The sequence below is a fragment of the Cygnus atratus genome, chromosome 1 (genome assembly GCF_013377495.2).
Source record: "Cygnus atratus isolate AKBS03 ecotype Queensland, Australia chromosome 1, CAtr_DNAZoo_HiC_assembly, whole genome shotgun sequence".
NCBI classification, from domain to species: Eukaryota; Metazoa; Chordata; class Aves; order Anseriformes; family Anatidae; genus Cygnus; species Cygnus atratus.
In genome coordinates, this window is record NC_066362.1 from 66,843,557 (window position 1) to 66,861,818 (window position 18,262).

The 18,262-nt window shown below is 40.7% G+C and overlaps 2 protein-coding genes across 37 annotated transcripts in view; one reads left to right on the forward strand and one right to left on the reverse strand.

The window, feature by feature from the left end:
- Positions 1-6,602, forward strand: part of CALD1 (caldesmon 1) — a 194,192-nt gene extending 187,590 nt beyond the window's left edge. For 19 of the 36 annotated variants that reach the window (XM_035550746.2, XM_035550736.2, XM_035550738.2 and 16 more), the window contains 4 exons: positions 708-803; positions 2,827-2,910; positions 3,212-3,245; positions 4,918-6,602. In XM_035550746.2, the coding sequence (XP_035406639.1) occupies positions 708-803; positions 2,827-2,910; positions 3,212-3,245; positions 4,918-4,946 (243 nt within the window). In that variant the 3' untranslated portion in view covers positions 4,947-6,602. Of the gene's footprint in view, positions 1-707; positions 804-2,826; positions 2,911-3,211; positions 3,246-4,914 lie in introns of all 36 variants that reach the window. The other 17 variants (XM_035550717.2, XM_035550721.2, XM_035550729.2 and 14 more) reach the window with 1 other exon arrangement.
- Positions 6,603-6,769: 167 nt separating this feature from the next.
- On the reverse strand, positions 6,770-17,792 carry LOC118250084 (aldo-keto reductase family 1 member B10-like). The gene is made up of 10 exons (XM_035550755.2): positions 17,703-17,792; positions 16,951-17,118; positions 15,832-15,948; positions 15,013-15,090; positions 14,014-14,148; positions 11,316-11,422; positions 11,036-11,117; positions 9,876-9,959; positions 8,950-9,032; positions 6,770-8,597 (listed from the first exon to the last, which is right to left on the reverse strand). Exons 1-10 carry the CDS (start codon positions 17,769-17,771, stop codon positions 8,555-8,557), a joined length of 966 nt encoding a protein of 321 aa, XP_035406648.1. The 5' UTR covers positions 17,772-17,792; the 3' UTR covers positions 6,770-8,554.
- Positions 17,793-18,262: the final 470 nt, after the last annotated feature.

Here is an 18,262-nt window from a genome sequence, read left to right on the forward strand (position 1 = left end):
GGGAAAGATTCTTTTTAGGGGCAGAGTGGGATTAAACAGACAAGCTACTGATCTATTATAGATCATGGATAGAAGCATTTGTAAGACGTTTATCTATTCTACATAAATTCTTAAAGCCACATTTCCTTTCTGTAAATTGATGTGATCTGAGGAGGATTTATCATAGCTGAAAAAGCAAGCCATAGATTGAAGAAGGATACTTACAGATAGGCAAGAAATTTCAATAATTTGTTCTAAGTTTTTAAAGATTTATTTTAATGATAGAAATTTTAGGCCAGCTGACTCTTCTATTATGTGTTGTTGTTTTTTTTTTGTTTTGTTTTGTTTTGTTTTTAAAGTAGTTTAACAAAATGAAATTCTAGGCTTACTGGTACCCCTTCTTCTTTTAGGCTAAAGATTTTTTCTGCTTGGAGTTTGGGGTTATGACAGAAACACCAGGTTTGTGTCTAAGGTTTATTTGTGGGTTAGCACAAAAATTAAAATGATTCTGTCAGACCACATTTATCATTACTGAAAACTAGAGGGTAGCAGTGTAATTCATAGGGACAATATCTTCTGAGTAGACAGGATAACTCTTAGCTAGGCATAACCTCAGTGAGGACTTCTGTATTAAACTCAGATTTGGCTTTGTTTTTAAATCCAAACCATGAAAAAATATGGCAAAAGCTATTCTGAAAGTCTTCTCATCAGATTTTATTATTTTGTAGGAAACTGCTGGACTGAAAGTTGGTGTCTCCAGTCGTATCAACGAATGGTTAACCAAGACCCCAGAGAGTAACAAATCACCTGCTCCAAAACCTTCTGTAAGTAAACCTGCAACAATCTGGTTGGTTGGTGGGTTGTCTGCTGGGACAGAGGTGGGGATGGTGCTTCCTTAGCCAACTGATGGTCTTTAGAGGAACCTTACTGCCCATCCTTTCTTGGAAGCTCTCAGAGGCCCTCTGCTAATTCTTGGTTAGGCGCAGGAACAGGTAATTGTTTTCTGGGGAAGGCTAGGGGTGAGGAACTGAGGCTGTAAGTTTCCAAACTGGAGAATGTTAAGGCACCACTCATGGTGTTAATGATTCACCTTTTCTAGGATTGTATTAAAGAACTGCTTTCCTCTCATGCTTGAGTAATTTGTTTCTGCCAGTTCACTTGCCCTTTATAAAAGGTGTAGCTTAGCATACACTTTGTTAATTCATGTGCCTAGTTATCTCAAAGAGAAGCTTGAAATTTGCAATGTTGTCCCTCAAGTCAATATTTACTGGTGACTACATGGAGATTGTGTCCTCATAGAAATAAATATAAAAAGAAAACAAGTAATTGTGGTAGCTCTAGTTAATTACAAGTGCTGAAAACTAGCACAGCATCTGCCTCCAGATTTTCTATTTCTTCTAAGTTGCATCTTTTAGATAGTGTAAAACTAACCTCTTATTTTCCCCTCAGCCAACTGTTTCTATCTATGTCTTCATTTCCCTCTTTCTCAATAGATTGTTCTTTCTTCTTTCAATATTTCTCCTTGAAGGAACCTGCCCTCCTCCTATTCTTTGCGGGTCTGTTTTCTAAGTTGGTCAGGTAAACCTGTTCATATTTGACTCTGAAGAATCATATACATCTGTAATGTGTGTTTTTTTACTTTTTTTTTTTTTTTTAATCAGGCAAAATCAAAGGGAAAGCAAGATTTTCTTACTTACCAAATAACTCCTTACCCTCATCCTGTTCCTACATAATAAAGAATAATACATAGTTTTCCAGATCAGGCATTCAGTCTACTGCAATTTTGCTATGTGCTTAACTCACTTTTTGAAGGACAGAAGAGGCTTAAAGTCTTAATGATATCTTTGACTAATCTATTCTATAATATCACTGTTGGGTGCAAACACCTCTTGCAGAAATTAGACTTCTGTACCTCAGTGGGCATTTTTCTATCCCAAGTTATAAATTCTTGTGTGCAGAAAGCTACGTATCTATGCATGGCAAGAGCAAGATTCTGGAAACCATGCAGGACTTTCTGAAAGGGATGGTATTTATGTCCTAAATTGTTTTAAGAGTCTTTTGCTTAGCATCCACAGGGACAGATATCAATCCATCTGTCCTTAAAAAGGTGCATTACTACTAGCCTAGCATACATCTTCTGGATTTGTAGTCCTGCTTTTCCGCAAAGAGAAGTTTGAAATTTGTATATGGAGACTTTAAGCAAAATTCAATACACTCCTTTGCAGAGAATATTATTATTACTATTAATATTTTTTGACTTTACCGTACCTGGTTGTTTTTTCCCTGTCAGGTTAGTGATTGGTCCATGTTAAGGTTTTAAAAGGTACAATGGAAATTCAAATAGATATGACCGACTACAGTGTTAAATCCTGAAAACTTTATTGAAGAGTGTAGAGGAGGATCTGCTGTATTAAATTCTGACACTTTTTTGTTTGTTTGTTTTTGTTGTTTTTAATTAAATATTTTGATTCTTATCTAACATACCTGAGACAAGCTACCTTTGAATTCCTCCCTAACAGAAATACTATTTCTGAATTCTCTTTTTCCTCAAAAAAAGGAACTTTTCATTGTATTATCTAAGATGAATGTAATAAATTATAGCCAGTCTGTGTAAAACCAAATAGATGCAGCAGGACTGGATTTTGTGTTAAAGCATGTGTATGCGTGGAATGATTCTGTGATGTGTCATTCTGAATAGCTTTATAATTGATAGACAATGTAATATTTACAACTGGTAGATGCTCCTCAAATTTTCTTATGAGGAAGTCACATTCTAACTTTTCCTCCACCAAGTTAAAATCTGAACTAAAGTTGTTTTTGTTCTCTGACATTAACTTAAAAATACAGGATTTAAGACCAGGAGATGTGTCCGGCAAACGTAATCTCTGGGAGAAGCAGTCAGTTGACAAGCCAGCTGCATCTTCTTCTAAGGTAACACATCAGTGCATTCTTAAAAGATAGTATCTGTGTGAAGCTTTTTGCGGAGGGAAGGCACTGTTTGCCTTCATATGGACAGTCATTTGGAATTAGGTCTCTGCATATCTTGTGTTGCTAATATGCCTTTTCATCTGTAAAAGAAAGTGCAACGAGGCACCAAACACCATGGATAGCATGTAACTTTTATTATTCCTATTTGGAAGAAGTTGTGTGTGGAATGCTGTCCTTTGCATGAAGATGACTTTTTTTTTCCCCATATTCAACTTTAATAATGGATTCTTACTTTTTCAAACAGGTAACAGCAGCGGGGAAAAAATCAGAGACTAATGGTAAGTAATTCTAATAATTCACCTGCATATTAAAAAGAAACTTTGGCACATTTTTGTACACACATCACAATTCTCAGTTTTTAAAACTCTACAGCTGTTAATGTTGATGCACAAAACCTTCTCTCTTTTGCCTTTCACTTTTCCCAAGCTCCCTTGCAATATCGCCAAAACATGACTGCTATTTTGAGAAATAAGCCTGAATCATCTGGCTAGGAGAACTGAGGATGCGCCTTCCAGAAATGTTTGCAAATCATGGTTAGAATGACATTTGTAGCGTTTGCTATAGTTGGAGAGCATGATTAAATTGTGTCAGGTCTGAGGGATGGGTTGGTCATTTAACTAATTACAGCACAAACCAGGCATCTGGGAAAGGCTTTTTTAAAGGCTGCAGAGCAAATGGATATGCTTTTCATGAGTGGAGAGGGGAAAACCAAAAAGCCAAAGCTACTGGGGTAGCATTATTTGAGCAGAAATGAAAGACTTCAGTACTGCTGAGAACAAGCATCTCATTTTAAATACCGCCACTGGGTAATGGTGAAGCCTTGTGAAAATTCAGCAGCATTGGTTTTGGAAAATTCACCTGGCTGTTTGTGAGTCCCCTGTGCTCTTGATTACCCAGAGTGGACTGGAGTTCAAAAGCTCTCAGCATCATCATTGCTTTTGCTGAAGCTATGCATTGTTCTTCTCAAGGCAAAGAGTCTTACTACTGTTGTTTTGAAATCACTAGTTTGGGAAACACAACTTAGTTATAAGTCAAGAAGTCAGCAAATTTGCCCCCAGCTTGCGTGTGCTTCTTTAATTTTTGTTTTAATCTAAAACTTACCAAATAAAACCAATTAGAGGAAATACGTGCCTAAGGACCAGTGGGGAAAAATGGAAATTTACTGATCAATTTAATAGCTTTAAGATGTCCTGCAACATCCATTGATTTTTATTTTTTTTCCCACTAGGAATGACAGGTTCAAATGTAGAAAACCTGTTTTTTTACAGATTAATATTTGTACACATTTTTTTTTATGCAAATCGAGTGCTGTGGTATGCTTGTGGACTTTTTGGGGGAACAGTTTAGAGTCACACAAGATGGAATTGACTTCCTCCTCCTCCTTCTCTCCTTTTTCAAACTGAAGTGTTGGGAGAGGGGTGTTCAGGCTTGCTCAGTGTTAGCACAGCTCCGCTCCCATGGCAGGCGTTAGCAGCTCTGCCATCATCACCCGCAGGAGCAGCCCCTGCTGAGTGGTTGAGACACTGCCAAGCCTCTTCTCTGAGGCTGAGTGAGATGAGGGCTTCAGCAGAGGGCTTGCAGGAGAAGGCAGATGGATTTCAGTCTTACTGTGGACGTGGAGTGCATGTGCGCCGCCCTGTAGCATTTTGCATGGTAGCCACCCACCCATGGCTTGGGAGAGGGGAGGCAGGGAGAGTGCTGCGTGCAGCATCCACTGCCTTTAACGCGGTAAGCTCCTGAGTTGCTTCCCAGGGCTGCTGGAGGTGAGGAAGGTTTCATAGTGAAATCTGGAGGCCACCTCTGATCGAGCCCAATTCTCAAGCGCAGCAACATCCAGCTTGTGCCCTACCTTCTTACATGCTGCCTGCTAACCTAGAGTCATGCCCTCTCTATTTTAGAGGTATATTTAGGTTATTTTAAGCCATCTTTAATCTTTCTTTCTCTCAGCAGGTTTGAGACAACTTGAGAAAGAACCGTAGAAGGCTACTAAAGACGCTGGACCAATCAGTTGGGGAAAAAAAAAGAAAAGAAAAGAAAAAGTGCTAAATTGTTCTTTTTATATTTATGTTTATTTACCAAAATGTCTTTTTGCATTATCCCAGTTAAAACCATGTATATTAGCACTGTATTTAATAATCAGTCTAGACATTCATCATAATAGTACTGCCTTTGCACAAGAGCCTTTATTCCTAAAGAAACCCATGCTGTGAAATATATAGACTCCTACTGATAGTCATAACTAACTATATATCTGAACAGTGATTTCAACTGGCATAAGAGGTCAACCAAAAATGCATTTAAAATGGAGTTGCTTAAGAAAGGTGTGCAGTAAACCTATAAAAACAATAGTTACTTTTGGAATACAGAAGTCTTTCTTTCTGCACTTTAGACTAAGGCATGGAAGAAATATCTTTAGTTGACAATGTAATATTTTCTGTAAGTTGCCCATGTCATGAGAAATACTGCATCAATAACTTGTTTTAATTTTTTTTTGTTTTATACTTTTTTTTAAGTTTCAATTTTTCCATTCTAGTTTAAGTTAATACCTAAATTTGGATGATTATGTTAGCTGACAGCGGTACTGATATTTCTTTTTGTTGTTAGTGACTAGTAATTGATTGCAATTTAGAATATATACACACATAGCTTTACAAAGTTTAGCCTAAAGGCACTACTAACGGTAGAATGCTTTAATACGTGCTAGAGTATTATATTTAGTAATAAACATACATAATTAACCAATATCACAGCTTAAAAAAGATAAAGACAAAATCACACACTTTTCTATAGTAAGATTTCTTAATTGCCATTAGAGGTATGGCGAGATAAGTATTAAAAAATTTAAATGTCAATTGCCCAGTAATGGGTAATTAAAAAGAAAGTTATAGTTTTTAAAAGAGGAAAAGGTAATGGTATAGAGGGTCAAAAATAGGTCACTTGTATAAAACATTGTAGTTTAATTTATATAAAACTACCATAATTAAAAAATAAAATAAAACTAAACACAGTTGGAGCTTGTTTCAAATGACTGTACGCTAAATCTTGCCATTCATCAGTGCTGTACACTAGGTCCACCCAAAATGAAGTAAACCTCTATCTTTGTACTGCTTCTTCTTAACTCTCTCTCCCGAATATCTTATTTACAGATGTTTTGATTTGTATATAGTAAACACATGGCTATAAGACATCAGCTTGATTTGAATTTACATGCCATAGAGTTTAGCATTTACATCCTACAGTGTATGGGTGGCATAAACTGAGCAACTGAAGTAGCCCCCGAGTGTGTTGTTAACAGCTTCGTCGTGCATCAAAACTACCAGGCTCTCCCTTTCCACCGCTTCCATCTCTTACAGCATCTGACTTCTTCCTAGAGAGAAGAAAGTTATATTTTAACCCAAAGATGAGCTCCCCTGCTTGGCCAAAACATCTTGTTTACATATAGAGATGCACATAGTTGTCTGTAAGGGGTGAAACTGTGCCTGATATTGTCTATGCATTGTCATGTTTTTTGTTTGGGGTTTTGTAAACACTCTTCTGAGTCTTTCAAATACATTTGATAGTTGCAATAAAAATGATTCATTCAAACAATGTATTCTGAAACTGCATCCACAATAAATGGAATATTTCCATCAGCAGCCCCCTGTTTGTTAATGACTAGGAATGAACAAGTTGTTGTGACTAGGATAGGAATCACGCTAAGGCTGTGTGAAATAAGGAGTTACTGCCACGAAGCTTGAAGGCTGTCTTTCTTGATGCACTATCCTACACCAGATAGCTAAACCCTAAAATCAGCAGCTTTAACCTATGGATTCTCAAGAAAAAAAAAATATATATATATATATATATAAAAATCTTAATTGTCATGCTTGTCAGTACAGGACAGGAGCTGGGCATCATCTGGATGTCAGCACGCCCAGCAAAGTTGGTTCTAACCTAGTGTCATGATTGTCTGCTCTCCTGCTTTGCAAAACTTTTTCGGTAAGAGCCATTAATGTTGTTTCTTCTGCTTACCTTGGTGAGAGGCAGCTCAGTGGGGAAGTGCTTCCAAGCTTGGGTGGTCACAAGGACCAAGCCTGGGGAGCTGCTGGCATCCCATTGTCCTCCTACCCCCTTCTTTTCTGCTGTAAGGCAGCACAGCCCATACTGCCCTGCTCTACTCAGGTCACCGTCCTTTGAAAGAGGCCTCCCAGGCTGCTGCCAGCTCTGCAGGGAGCAACGGGAAGGCTGCAGCAAGCAGCTTTCTCAGCTGTTGGGGAAGAAACAGTTGGATGCTTTCTAACTTAATCTGGAAAGAGCTTGTATGCTTAAAAGTGTACTTGCTCTCCTTCCTCATACTGACCATATTGATATGTTTCTCTCCAAGTTTTAGTGAGTGAGTTTAGTTTAGTGAGTTTTTCTTGTTGCTGTGAATGTTTCTTCTGCTCCTGGTTATTATCGTTTTATAAGACCATGAAAGTGTGCTGGGTACAATTGGTTTTACTTTTAGGCAATACTGACGTGGGTCATTGCAGGATTGTCCCCCTGTACTGGTGGCTCCTCCTGGTGGCATTTGCTACAGACTCTGACCCAGCAGCACCAGGCATTTTGATGCCACTAAAGAGGTGACAAATTGTCAGACAATATGAGGTTGGTGCTTTAGTTTCTGATCATGATTAAGCCAAATCTTGTCTGGATATGTTATTTCCTGAATGCTGCCAGCAGAGTTGCAAAAAAAAAAAAACAAATTTTTTGTTTGCGATTTCCAGAACAACTTGTCCTGCTTTTCTAGATAGCCCCTATGTTCAGCTGGATGCATTTTCTTTTAGGTTATCACTGCATATGTTGCTGTCTTCACTTTTTCACTTCTCATTGTACAAGAAATCACTTTCTAGTTGTTCAGAGGGAGGGCAGTTTTACTCTTTAGCTTCTAGGTGGGCTTTATGCATGTTTGATGCATAAGCCCCAAATTAGTTTCTTTCCCAGTGTTGTCCTTGTACAGAAAGCATAGGAGCCCATTCCTACCTGTATGAAAATTCAAAAACCAAACTTCAGGCATGTTTTTAAATAATTAGTCACATCAAACAATGTAAGCATTACAGTGACAAAGTTTTGTTGTTATTCAAACTTTATTTTTTGTTTTCTTGCTATTCATATAAAATTTTAAAGCATTAATGATTCACACCATAAAAATCACAACTATGCAAAAAGCAAAGTAATTAAAGACAGTGTTCTCCAACAGCCACTCATAAGCCAGTAAGACTTACTGCACTGAAAACAACATTAAAAAAATCTAGTTACTTACAAGATTTTTTTTTTATTATTTGTTAAACATGTCTTTAATTAGGGAAGACAAGGAAAAACAGAAATGAGACATTGTCTTTTTTTTTTAAACTATTAATCAAGAACAGATTTCTGCTAACCCTCTCAACAAAAGACCCATCCCCACTGATGCATTCTTTCACCAGCTAGTGGTCTCCTCCTAAAAAAGGAGGACAAGTAACCGCTTTTAATGATCGTCAAGTACAAAAGAAGAAATCAGGACTCAGATACAGAGGACATCTTCTAATCTGGAAGGAGATACACAGAGGTCTCGCAGAAACCACTGGTGTTAATATTCTGCTTTGAATGGGTAGTCCTTATGATTGACAGCCCTGCAAAGAGAAATAACTTGTTTTTATAGGTGTCGTAGCAAGCATCTTCAGCAGCATTTCCCTAGTGCAGTGGCCCTCCCATCATGCCAACATACTCAAGTTTTGCAGCTGACAGCTGTCATTAATTTGAACAAATGCTTGTGAACAAGCACATGCAACACCAAGATGCTGAAGGGAAGGCCCTGAATGACTGCCTCCTGATGTCAGTTCCAGGACATGTCTCATTACCCGGGGTCCAAGGTTTAAGATGATAGCTCTCTCTAGTTTTGGTCAGGTATGCTTTCAAGATACAGGGGGTGAAAATACAGACATAGATAGGCCTAGTGGATAATAAGGATAATGAGGAACATACTGGGCTACTGGAACTGCCCTCCAGTTCCTGTTAAAGCTGAGGATGACACCCATCTCTTTCTTAGACAGCTCAAAGTCAAACACCTAGCAGAAGAGGAAAAAAAAAAAAAAGGAAAAAAAAGGCTCTTTTTAGTTAGGTTCATAAGTAGTGAGACGCTAAGTGTGCTTCCAGCATGTATTATGACTCAAGGTAAGAACACACTGCATCCACACTAGTGGTAGTTCTTATTTCTCAGCCAGATGTCAATTTACCAATTAGTCCTTTTCTCTCTGAGGTGCTGTTCATAGCAGTGTCTCAGTTGCAGGTACTTGAATGCAAACACCACTTCTGTTTGTGTTGTAATGCACCGACAGAGAACATAGGTGCTAAGGGCTGATTACTCAATGTGTAAGGACTTCCTGGATACCAACTGCAAATTATTGTCTCGCAGCTGATGTCATCTAAGAATTGTTGCTAGTGATTAAGAGAAATGACTCCAAATTATAGTGGCATGAACTGAAAGTAACAGAACAACATCTAAGATGCCATGTCTTCAAAGCAAGCATCCAGCTGACTCTCCCTGCCAAGGGAAACCACAGCCTCGAAATGAGACAAACTGCTAATGAGTCTGGTGTTTGCAGTTTGTTCCTTTATGCCCCAAAGCGGGGTTCACTAAGCATCTCCCAGAGGGGAAACCCCAAACTGGGATTCCACTTCCAGCGTTGTAGATCTTCAACCACCCTGGTGTAAAACATTTCTCTATCGGCAATAACAAGATGCTTTTCCCCACAGAAACAGTTGTGGCGGGTAGTACTGAGCCCTGATCTGTACATCTCTGTGCTCCCTTTCCAATGACTCTTGGGTGCTGCCTGGAAACATAGAGGGGATAAGGGTGTAGATGCCTATGTCATGTAAATAGGTGGCAGCAGTCCCAGTGGAAACTTCACCTTTATGTTTTCCTTAATGCGCTGCACTTTGTCAGACTTGGGAATGACAGCCATGTTCCTTTGGACGTTAAACCGGATCAGGACCTAAATAAGGACAAGGAGGATTATGAACATAGGGGTGCGAAAAAATCTTCAAATGCATTTTGTACATTTTCTCTCTCTTTTTTTTTTTTTCATTCACAAGCCCATTCCTCTTTCTACAACCACATTCACTCTTTGGAAAACTACAAGACTGCACAGAGGAGTTTTGATGTTCCAGCATTCACTGGCAGTCTACTGAAAAACTATCAGTTGTTTCTACATATTGGCTTCTCAATGATTTTTTTATTTTGTTTTCATTTGGGGGGGGGGGGGGGCAGGGGGAGGAACGATGATGCTTCTGGCTTGTATTACATGGGTGCTCAGACCAAATGAGCACAATTGTTTGGGGCTCATAGGTAAGTACCTCACCTGAGTTAAGCTTTCTGAAGTCTTTAAATGGAAAAAAAAAAAAAAAAGGAGATTTCTGAAGTTTTTCCCCTCAGAGGACTGTTGAGTACATTGTTTGCCTGCTCTGCTCATCTTAAAATATGGCTATGGTTTACTGCCTGTGAACATGTGGATTTGTTTGAAATGCAATTCCTGTCCACTATGGGCAAGATCTCTTTCGTGGATCTAGCAAACCATAGAGAAAAACATTTCATCTTGACAATCGAGCAGCTTTCAAAGACTCTGTGAAGATGAGCAAACAGCAAGCAATCAAATAGCTCTGCAATCAAATAGCTCTGCAAATTACTTCTGCTTCTCTGAAGAGTAACTTAGCTGGAGAAAGGAATAATGTATTGGTTTGATGATTTGTAAGTAAATCTCAGAGAAAAGGGATTCTCAGAGAGTGAGCACTTCTTCCTGGGAGCAGAAGAAATCTCCCTAGGAAGGGGGACACTTGAGGTAAGCTCATACCCATACCGATCAGCTCCTTCAAGCTCAATACTCAAGATGAATTACCAGGTGTTTTCTAAGAGACATGAATGCTGTTAAGAACAGGGGCAGTATGAAGAGTCAAGTGCAGTTCAACCCCATTGCACTGTATCCTTAGAGAAGGCAGCATCCGCAAAGACTGGTCATCAACTCCTAAAAATGTCTGAGGAGGAGAAAGAGTTTGCTCTGACATCCCCACTTACCTGGGCAGGGGTTTTATTATATCTAGCTGCAATCTCTTTAATCTTAGGATCCTCCAGCAGCAGGGGTTCCCCTGGCTTGGCCCTAATGAAAGCAAAAGCCAGGTATTAGCTACCATATTGATGGTAGAAAGATATTAGCTTTCCTGCAGGAAGAAAGAAAGTCTGCAACAAAGCAAAAACATTTCTCTCATTGTAGCTGCATTATTTACATACTCTGCCACAAAGATTCAAGTTGCAAATTCAGTCATCTTTGTAGAGAAAGGCTGCTGTGCTTTCTTACCATGGCCGGTTTGGAGAACCCAGGGGACTGTATGCTGTCACAGCGATCCCTTTGGATTGGCAGTACTTGATCAGCTTCTCCTGGGTCAGGTACGGATGGCATTCAATCTGCAAACACAGAAACCTGGTGGTTGGCATGGAGGCAGACTGCATCGGGCTCCAGAGTACAAGATTTGAATTCCTCTTGGGTCACAGACAATGTGAAGAAAAGGTTCCCGGGATCATGATTAAAATCTATCTTTTAAAAATGTTATTATCATTATTAATGTCACAGCAATATCTAGAAGCTTAACACTGATAATAAGTCTCCCTCATGCCACAAACTACACAAACATGGTGAGCAATAGATAGAAAGACTGAAAGTACAGGATCTGTGGCAACAACTGGGGAGATCAGTCTTCCTGGACTAGTCAAGAGAGCATGACTGCATCCTTCAGAGGGGCTGCTCAGAATACCCAGAGTCTGGTTTCTTCTCCGAGGCACCCAACCTCAGGGAATCTCCCTGATTCCCAGAGAAGGTGAGGGAGATGAGCTTCCCCATCTTAGCTCTTCTGGACATCCTCCCCATCCCTCCCCTGAGGAGATGATATGTGAATAGACAAAGAAGCCTGGGTCCTGGTTGCTGCTTTGCTGCAGGCTCCCTGACCTTCAGAAAAAGTTGCTTCAATCTGTGCTTTGGCTGCTGAAATCCCTACTCAAATACACAGTCAGGATCTTGCTTCTTCTTCCTTACAGAAGAGGCATGATATAAAGTTTAATAATATTTTACATGTGTATAAATTTTCCCATCTTCCTCAGTGTGAAGCCAGTGCTTTAAACATAATGCATTTGTGAAGTGCTGCTATTTTTTTTTTTTCCAGGGAAAAGACTTTTGAATTTCATGTTAAGTTACTTCATTTAAGTTATTTAAATACAGCAAGATGACATAAAAATGAATGCAGTATGCAAAGTAGCATGCCCTTCTTTCAAAAGCACCACGTGTTATTACAGCTGGGAAACACCGCTGAGGGTTTAGTCACCCTGGGTATTGGACTGTAACAGCAGCATGACAATGACCTAGTTTAAGGTCTCTATCAGATCAGGGCTATAGTAAATCCCTAACCTTGACTGCGTGCTACAGCTATATAATCGCTGTTTCTAGTTTAGAACTGTTTCAGGCAGAAGGGCTGTGCAAAATGAGAAGAGTTACAGTTGCAGGTGAAGAATCAAAAGGAAAGAGTCAGAGTCTGTTTTCCCAGAAATGACCTGAGCCAGGCTGAACAAGTCTTTTACATACAACCAAACACATGCACACAAATAGAAGATGCTGATAATTACACCGCTGCCTCAATTATGACAGTTACAAAACTGCCCCAAGACATTATAAAGCTACCAAGTTTCAAGCCACAGCACTCAGAATGTCTTGCAAGCAGATCTTTGGACAAGATTTCCTTAACTGGATGGCAATGGGAACCTGCATGGGGATGCTGCTCAATTTACCCTAAGTACAGCCACACGTCTGTGTCTGTCTACGCTGCGTAATATGGCTCCATGCACATATCCAGCTGTTTCAAAGTGCTATAGCTTTGTTACCAGGCACAGCGACATTAAGTCCATGTACAGAAGTTTATTCAGACCTGAGCTAGGTTAGGCAACTACTGCCATGACAGCGTGTGGCATAGGCATATCCATGGAGAAGCAAACTGGAGTCACAGCCTGAAGCTCTTTAAAGTGTTGAAGTTGGTGCAGCATTTAATGTGGGGGTACTTGGGTCTGTCCCCACCAGAACACCCTAGCCCTAAATAAAATCCTCCCAAGTCCTACTTCACCCTTCTGCCAAGTGTGGCCTCTGCACATGCCAGCAGCCCCAAAGCCCAGCAGTGCAGCAGCACAGGCAGCATAGTGCCTCTGTTGGACCCAGTATGGGGATTTCCCTGGATGTTCCCAAGGTGGCAGAGAGAAGCATTCAACACCCCCAGCCAAGTGCAAAGAAGATGCCTATAAAAGAAAGTCTGAAGGTGCTGGTGCCCCTGCTGTCCTGTGTTTAATTCATTAATGAGCAGTGAGAACTTTTTTTTTTTTTAAATGTTTGCTTCAATCCTCCTTGTTCTACTGAAGTTTGGTAAAGTGGTTTCTTTTGTGTTGAAAATTAAATAAATCCAGTGAATGTGTTAGAGCATTTCTGTACATCCCCAGGCCTGTGCAGTAGCTTTCAGTGGGGATTTTTCTGGTTATCCCAGAGCTGGAAGAAGTGGGCATGAGGCAGCTTGGGCTGTGACATCCAGGTCCAAGTGGTACTTGGGACCGTGTAAGGGGAAGTGTAGCAGAGGTCCTATATAAGATATATCACTGTTTTCTGATGTCTAAGAATCTTCCATTCTCATCTGTTTCATATTACTGTGATATGAATAAGCCAAACTGTTATTTTTTTTGTACGGTATTATTCTCAAATCTCCACAGCATTATACACACACAAGTCTACAAAAAAAAAAAAAGCTTTCTGTTAAGATCCTTTTCAGCTATAAACTATTAGCTCTGATACAGTAGCGAAGCCCTGCATATTGCCGCCCACACTGACTTGGAGGAGCCTTCAGAGAGACCTAGTGTTTTGTGAGATCTTTCCATGGCACTAAAACTATTTAAAAGGTCATGGCAAAAGTCAGCTTTAACAGCTGAAGTGTAGCTCAAATAAGTTTAGGAATATTCCACGATTAGCTGACATCAGTGGAAATAAAAGTCTTACCTGGCTTGTACTTTAGACCTGGCTTGTTCAAGATTCTTTCAATCTGCTCATGGTTAAAGTTGGAAACTCCAATGGATTTTACCATGCCACAGTCCACCAGCTCTTCCATGGCCTAATGAATGAGGACAACAAATGCATATTTATGAGGTGGTATTAACTGTCATGAACAGTATTTTATTTCATTAAAGCTAGTGACAAACCAATAAACATCCCACAGTAGATTAAATGACAGTATGTTTGATTTTAAAAGTATATATCTTTGCACCTTGTATTATCTGTGTACTTTATGTCCCATTGCAGATGGGAAAGTAGCATAAAAAGGGTAGGCCAACCCTTTTGTAACAGGATGCAAATCTTTTGCTTAGGCTTTTCTGGGAGTCATTTTACTAGAGCTGAAAAAGCAAGGGAGATCCTTGTCCTAAGCCAGCACACTGCCTGAGTTGGCAGAACGCAGTAGGGAAAGATGTTAGCCTAAACCCAGTTATCTCAGCATACTTTCTTGTGACTGTAATTGCTACTGTAGAGAAAACTATGTATTCGCAGAGCTGCAGCATCACAGTGGTGCAGGTAGCAGGAGCAGACCCTGAGTCCCCTCAGTCCACAAGGAAAGGAGGATTGAAGGATGGCCGGAGATGCTGATGCCCAGTGCTGAAAAGTGTGAGAATTCCTTATCTGTATGAAACTCCCAGTAAATTAACAGTCACGCCTGCATTAATCCATGCTTCAGTTCTATCATTGTGCATATTCAAGTATTGTTTTAGGCACAGCACCCACAACGCTCATGGGTTTGTCCTCTTTATTCATAGAGCAGACATACCCCTTTTGCTCCTGAAAACAAGAGGAAGCAGCAGCTCTTTCTGGTCATGAAATGTAATTTTGTGCAACTACTCTCTGAGCCCAAACCCATCCCTTAATTTCATTGTGCATGCACATTTCTAGTGCTGACACATGCAAAAAAGACCAAACATTAACATACCTCCCATGTGTCCAGAAAATCTGTATCACTGGGGATTGCCATACCCTTGTCATCTGTAGGCATCAGATCTTCACCAGCCTGTTATTTCAAGGCAGAAATCACAGGGACGTAAAAGTTGCATTTCCTACTGTATACTAGGATTTCTGACTGGGAATTACAGATAGTAAGTTAGTACTTTGTTTAAATACATCACATAACTAAAAATTATTCATGTTCCTCAGTACTCTCTTGGACAAGGGCCATACTTCTACAAATCAATCATTGCATACAAAGAGATGGGGATTGGTAGTAAATATTTGAGTAATTTAGGCAGGTCTGGAGAGAAGGGAACAGACACTCCCATACTTTTATTCTAGAGTTTTTGTTTATTTTACAGTGGTGCAGGCTGGTGGGGGGGGGAGGGTGGGGAAGAAGCAAGTTCCTTCTGTGCTGTGTTTCATTTCTCACAGTTGGTTACTCCAGATCAAGCCCACATCTCCAAAAGATGATATGATCACACCAGTCTGGCCCAGCACAAGGCCATGATCCCAAACTCCATCATCCATTGGTTACACTTTCCCTGAAGACCCAGGGGGTTCATTAGCAATGCTCATAACCACAGCTATCTCAATCTAACATGCATGGAAAGCCAGACACACACCCTAAAACATACTACTGCTTAGTTACTGACCAAATGCTGGCTTCTGCCAGGTTCAGGGAGGAGCCAAAGCAACCACAGCATATCCTAGATGTGTAATGAAGATGGGCGCAGCATAGATGAGAGAACATATCATTTTTCTACCCAGGTAAGGAGTAAAGGGGAATGTAAAGAAGAAGTACCTTAAATCCCATAGGGAAATGTATCAGGTAGAGGTCGAGGTAGTCCAGTTGCAGTGCAGCAAGGCTCCGTTTGCACCCTTCCTTTACCATGGACTTCTCATGAAATGTGTTCCACAACTGTGGGAAGAAACCAAGCTCAGCTGTGACTCTGCAGCTCCCATTGTCCAGACCAGAGACAAGGATGCTAATATTTCAATGGTTAATGTAGGACAAATATACCACAGATAAAGGAATTAGTAGTGAAGGTGGAAAAGCAGTATTCTTATTCATGAAAAGAGATTCTCTGAACCAAATGTAAATCTCTGCCAGGTATACAGCAATATTTTTACTGTTACAGATTATTTATGTATATATTTTCTTTTTTAAAAAAAAAAGACTAAATTTCAAGTCTTGAGCACCCCATAACTACCCTCTTTCTGTCCTTTTTATCTGACTACTTGGCCACTGTGAGGACCGTTCTGAATTTTACTTCATTATTTTTGAAATGAAAATTCAAATGCTTAGGTAGAGGAACTCGCAAGTATTATTCAAATTAAAAACTATTCTTTAAGTAAAAATAAGTGTATGTGAAAGAGCTTTGTTCTGCTCAATATTTTCTGTAAAACCACAAGTTATAAGTTTTTTAGTTGACATGTTCTCACTTTTTGGTAACAAGCACTGCTGAGACAAGTGGATAAGATGAGGGAATGGAGTACATACACAGAAAATACTTGAGACTTAATTCCCATAGTTTAATTTCTATTCTCTTTCAGGATTACTTTTTCTACATGACACCATTTTCAATGTCTTGCACATCAGTAAGTAGCACAGCATCTTTGAATTCAGACATCTGATTTGTCTGTTCTTCCCGATCCTTCTAGGGTGCACACATATGAACCTTCAGTAAATGCAATGAAATTATTAGTTTAGCAACAACCATACTATATTTTCAAAGTTTTCAACAGTTCCTAGTAAGGTTCAGTCCAAACTGCAAACAAAGAATAGAATTTATAGTCTGCAACAAGGTAATCATGAAAGGAGTATCAGAGAAGGGAATAGGTCCTTATGGTACTTTAGGGATGAAACAAGGGTTTCTCTGCAAGAAAAGCCAAATGCACCAACATTCCTGCATCCTCATACCTTAGTGACAATGAAGAGATCTTCCCGCTTCACAGCTCCCTCCTTGATCTTCTGCTGGACTGCATTCCCTATTTCATGTTCATTCTGGTAGAAATAGGCACAGTCGAGGTGCCGGTAGCCTGCATCAATAGCATGCTTCACCACCTCTTCTACCTTTCCTGGAGAAGCCTGAAAGCAGACAACCAAACTATGAACTCTTCCACCGCCTTCTGCCAGTACTCGCTGCTGTGACAGCTCCACCAAGTCTCCCCTTCCAGCAGCTGCATTTAAATCAAAATTTAACTTATCATTTTTGTAGGGAAAGGACTGCAGTCCTCGGACTGGAGCAGAAAGTAGTTAGTTTCTGCGGGATGTTTTGACACTATCCTTTCTAGCAGAGTAACACGCAGTATCACTTCCCACTTGCATTACCCAAGCAGTTTTGCCACTTTACCTTCCCTGAACCCTTCCCAAGGAAGCAGGTTGGTGGCACAGGGCTCCCATCAAGTGGCCCCCATCTCACGGGGGTGAGCTGCAAGTGCCAGGGGGTGAGGAAGCCTTTTGCAATCTACTTTATTCTTTTGCTCCCCCTTTTATTTTCCCCTCTTCCTCCTGTTATACTTGTTGCCTTCTTCCTTTGCTCCCTCCCTTCCAGCTGCCCGGTTATACAAGCGCTGCAAGCAGACACCGAGACCAACCCACGGACACTTTCCACTGCAGCCCCCCGCATCCTGATTTTTTTCCCACAGGAACCATGGCCCCCGCCCCGGTACCTGCCAGGTGCCCAGCCCCAGGATGGGCATCTTCATCTGGTTGCTCAGCTCCACGCAGGGGCTTGCCATAGTGTCGGTGGCGGACTCCTCAGGCTGCCCGCAGGCATTTTAACGCTGTCCTGGCCCGGCCTCTGCCTCCGCCTCCCTCCCCGCCTCCCCGGGCTCTCGCAGGGCGCTGTCAAGGCTTTGGTTGGCTGCTGAGGATCTTTTAATTTACTTGTTCAGTTTACATTGAGCAAGCCAGACGAAAAAAGGCTGATTTAACAATGAACTCAGCACTTAGCATGCTGTCTCCAGAAGGCCTTCGTGTAGGGATGAAATGTTTTCAGAGCGCTGACAACTGAAGGCTGTGGGAAGCTCTGTGCCACCAGTGTGCCTCACAAATCAAGGGGCAGGGGGCTGGGAGGGCTGGGCTGTGCAGCTGGCAGCCAGATCCAGGCAGGATTTACTTCACGCGAGGAAGCTGAGGGGCTTCAGGTTGGGAAGCTGAGGTGAAATCCAGGCCACCAAACATGCGGGAGGGTTGCCCAGGGGCAAGAAGAGTGGTTCAGGTTGGGCCT

What these genes read in the sequence shown, in the direction of transcription:
- LOC118250084 (XM_035550755.2), bottom strand. Translation starts at nt 17,771, where the DNA reads ATGGCAAGCCCCTGCGTGGAGCTGAGCAACCAGATGAAGATGCCCATC. An exon ending in AGACTTTTATTTCCACTGAT is followed by an intron (nt 11,423 to 14,013) that starts GTCAGCTAATCG and finishes CTGTGTTTGCAG; the next exon opens with ATTGAATGCCATCCGTACCT. An exon ending in ATAATAAAACCCCTGCCCAG is followed by an intron (nt 9,960 to 11,035) that starts GTAAGTGGGGAT and finishes GTCCTTATTTAG; the next exon opens with GTCCTGATCCGGTTTAACGT.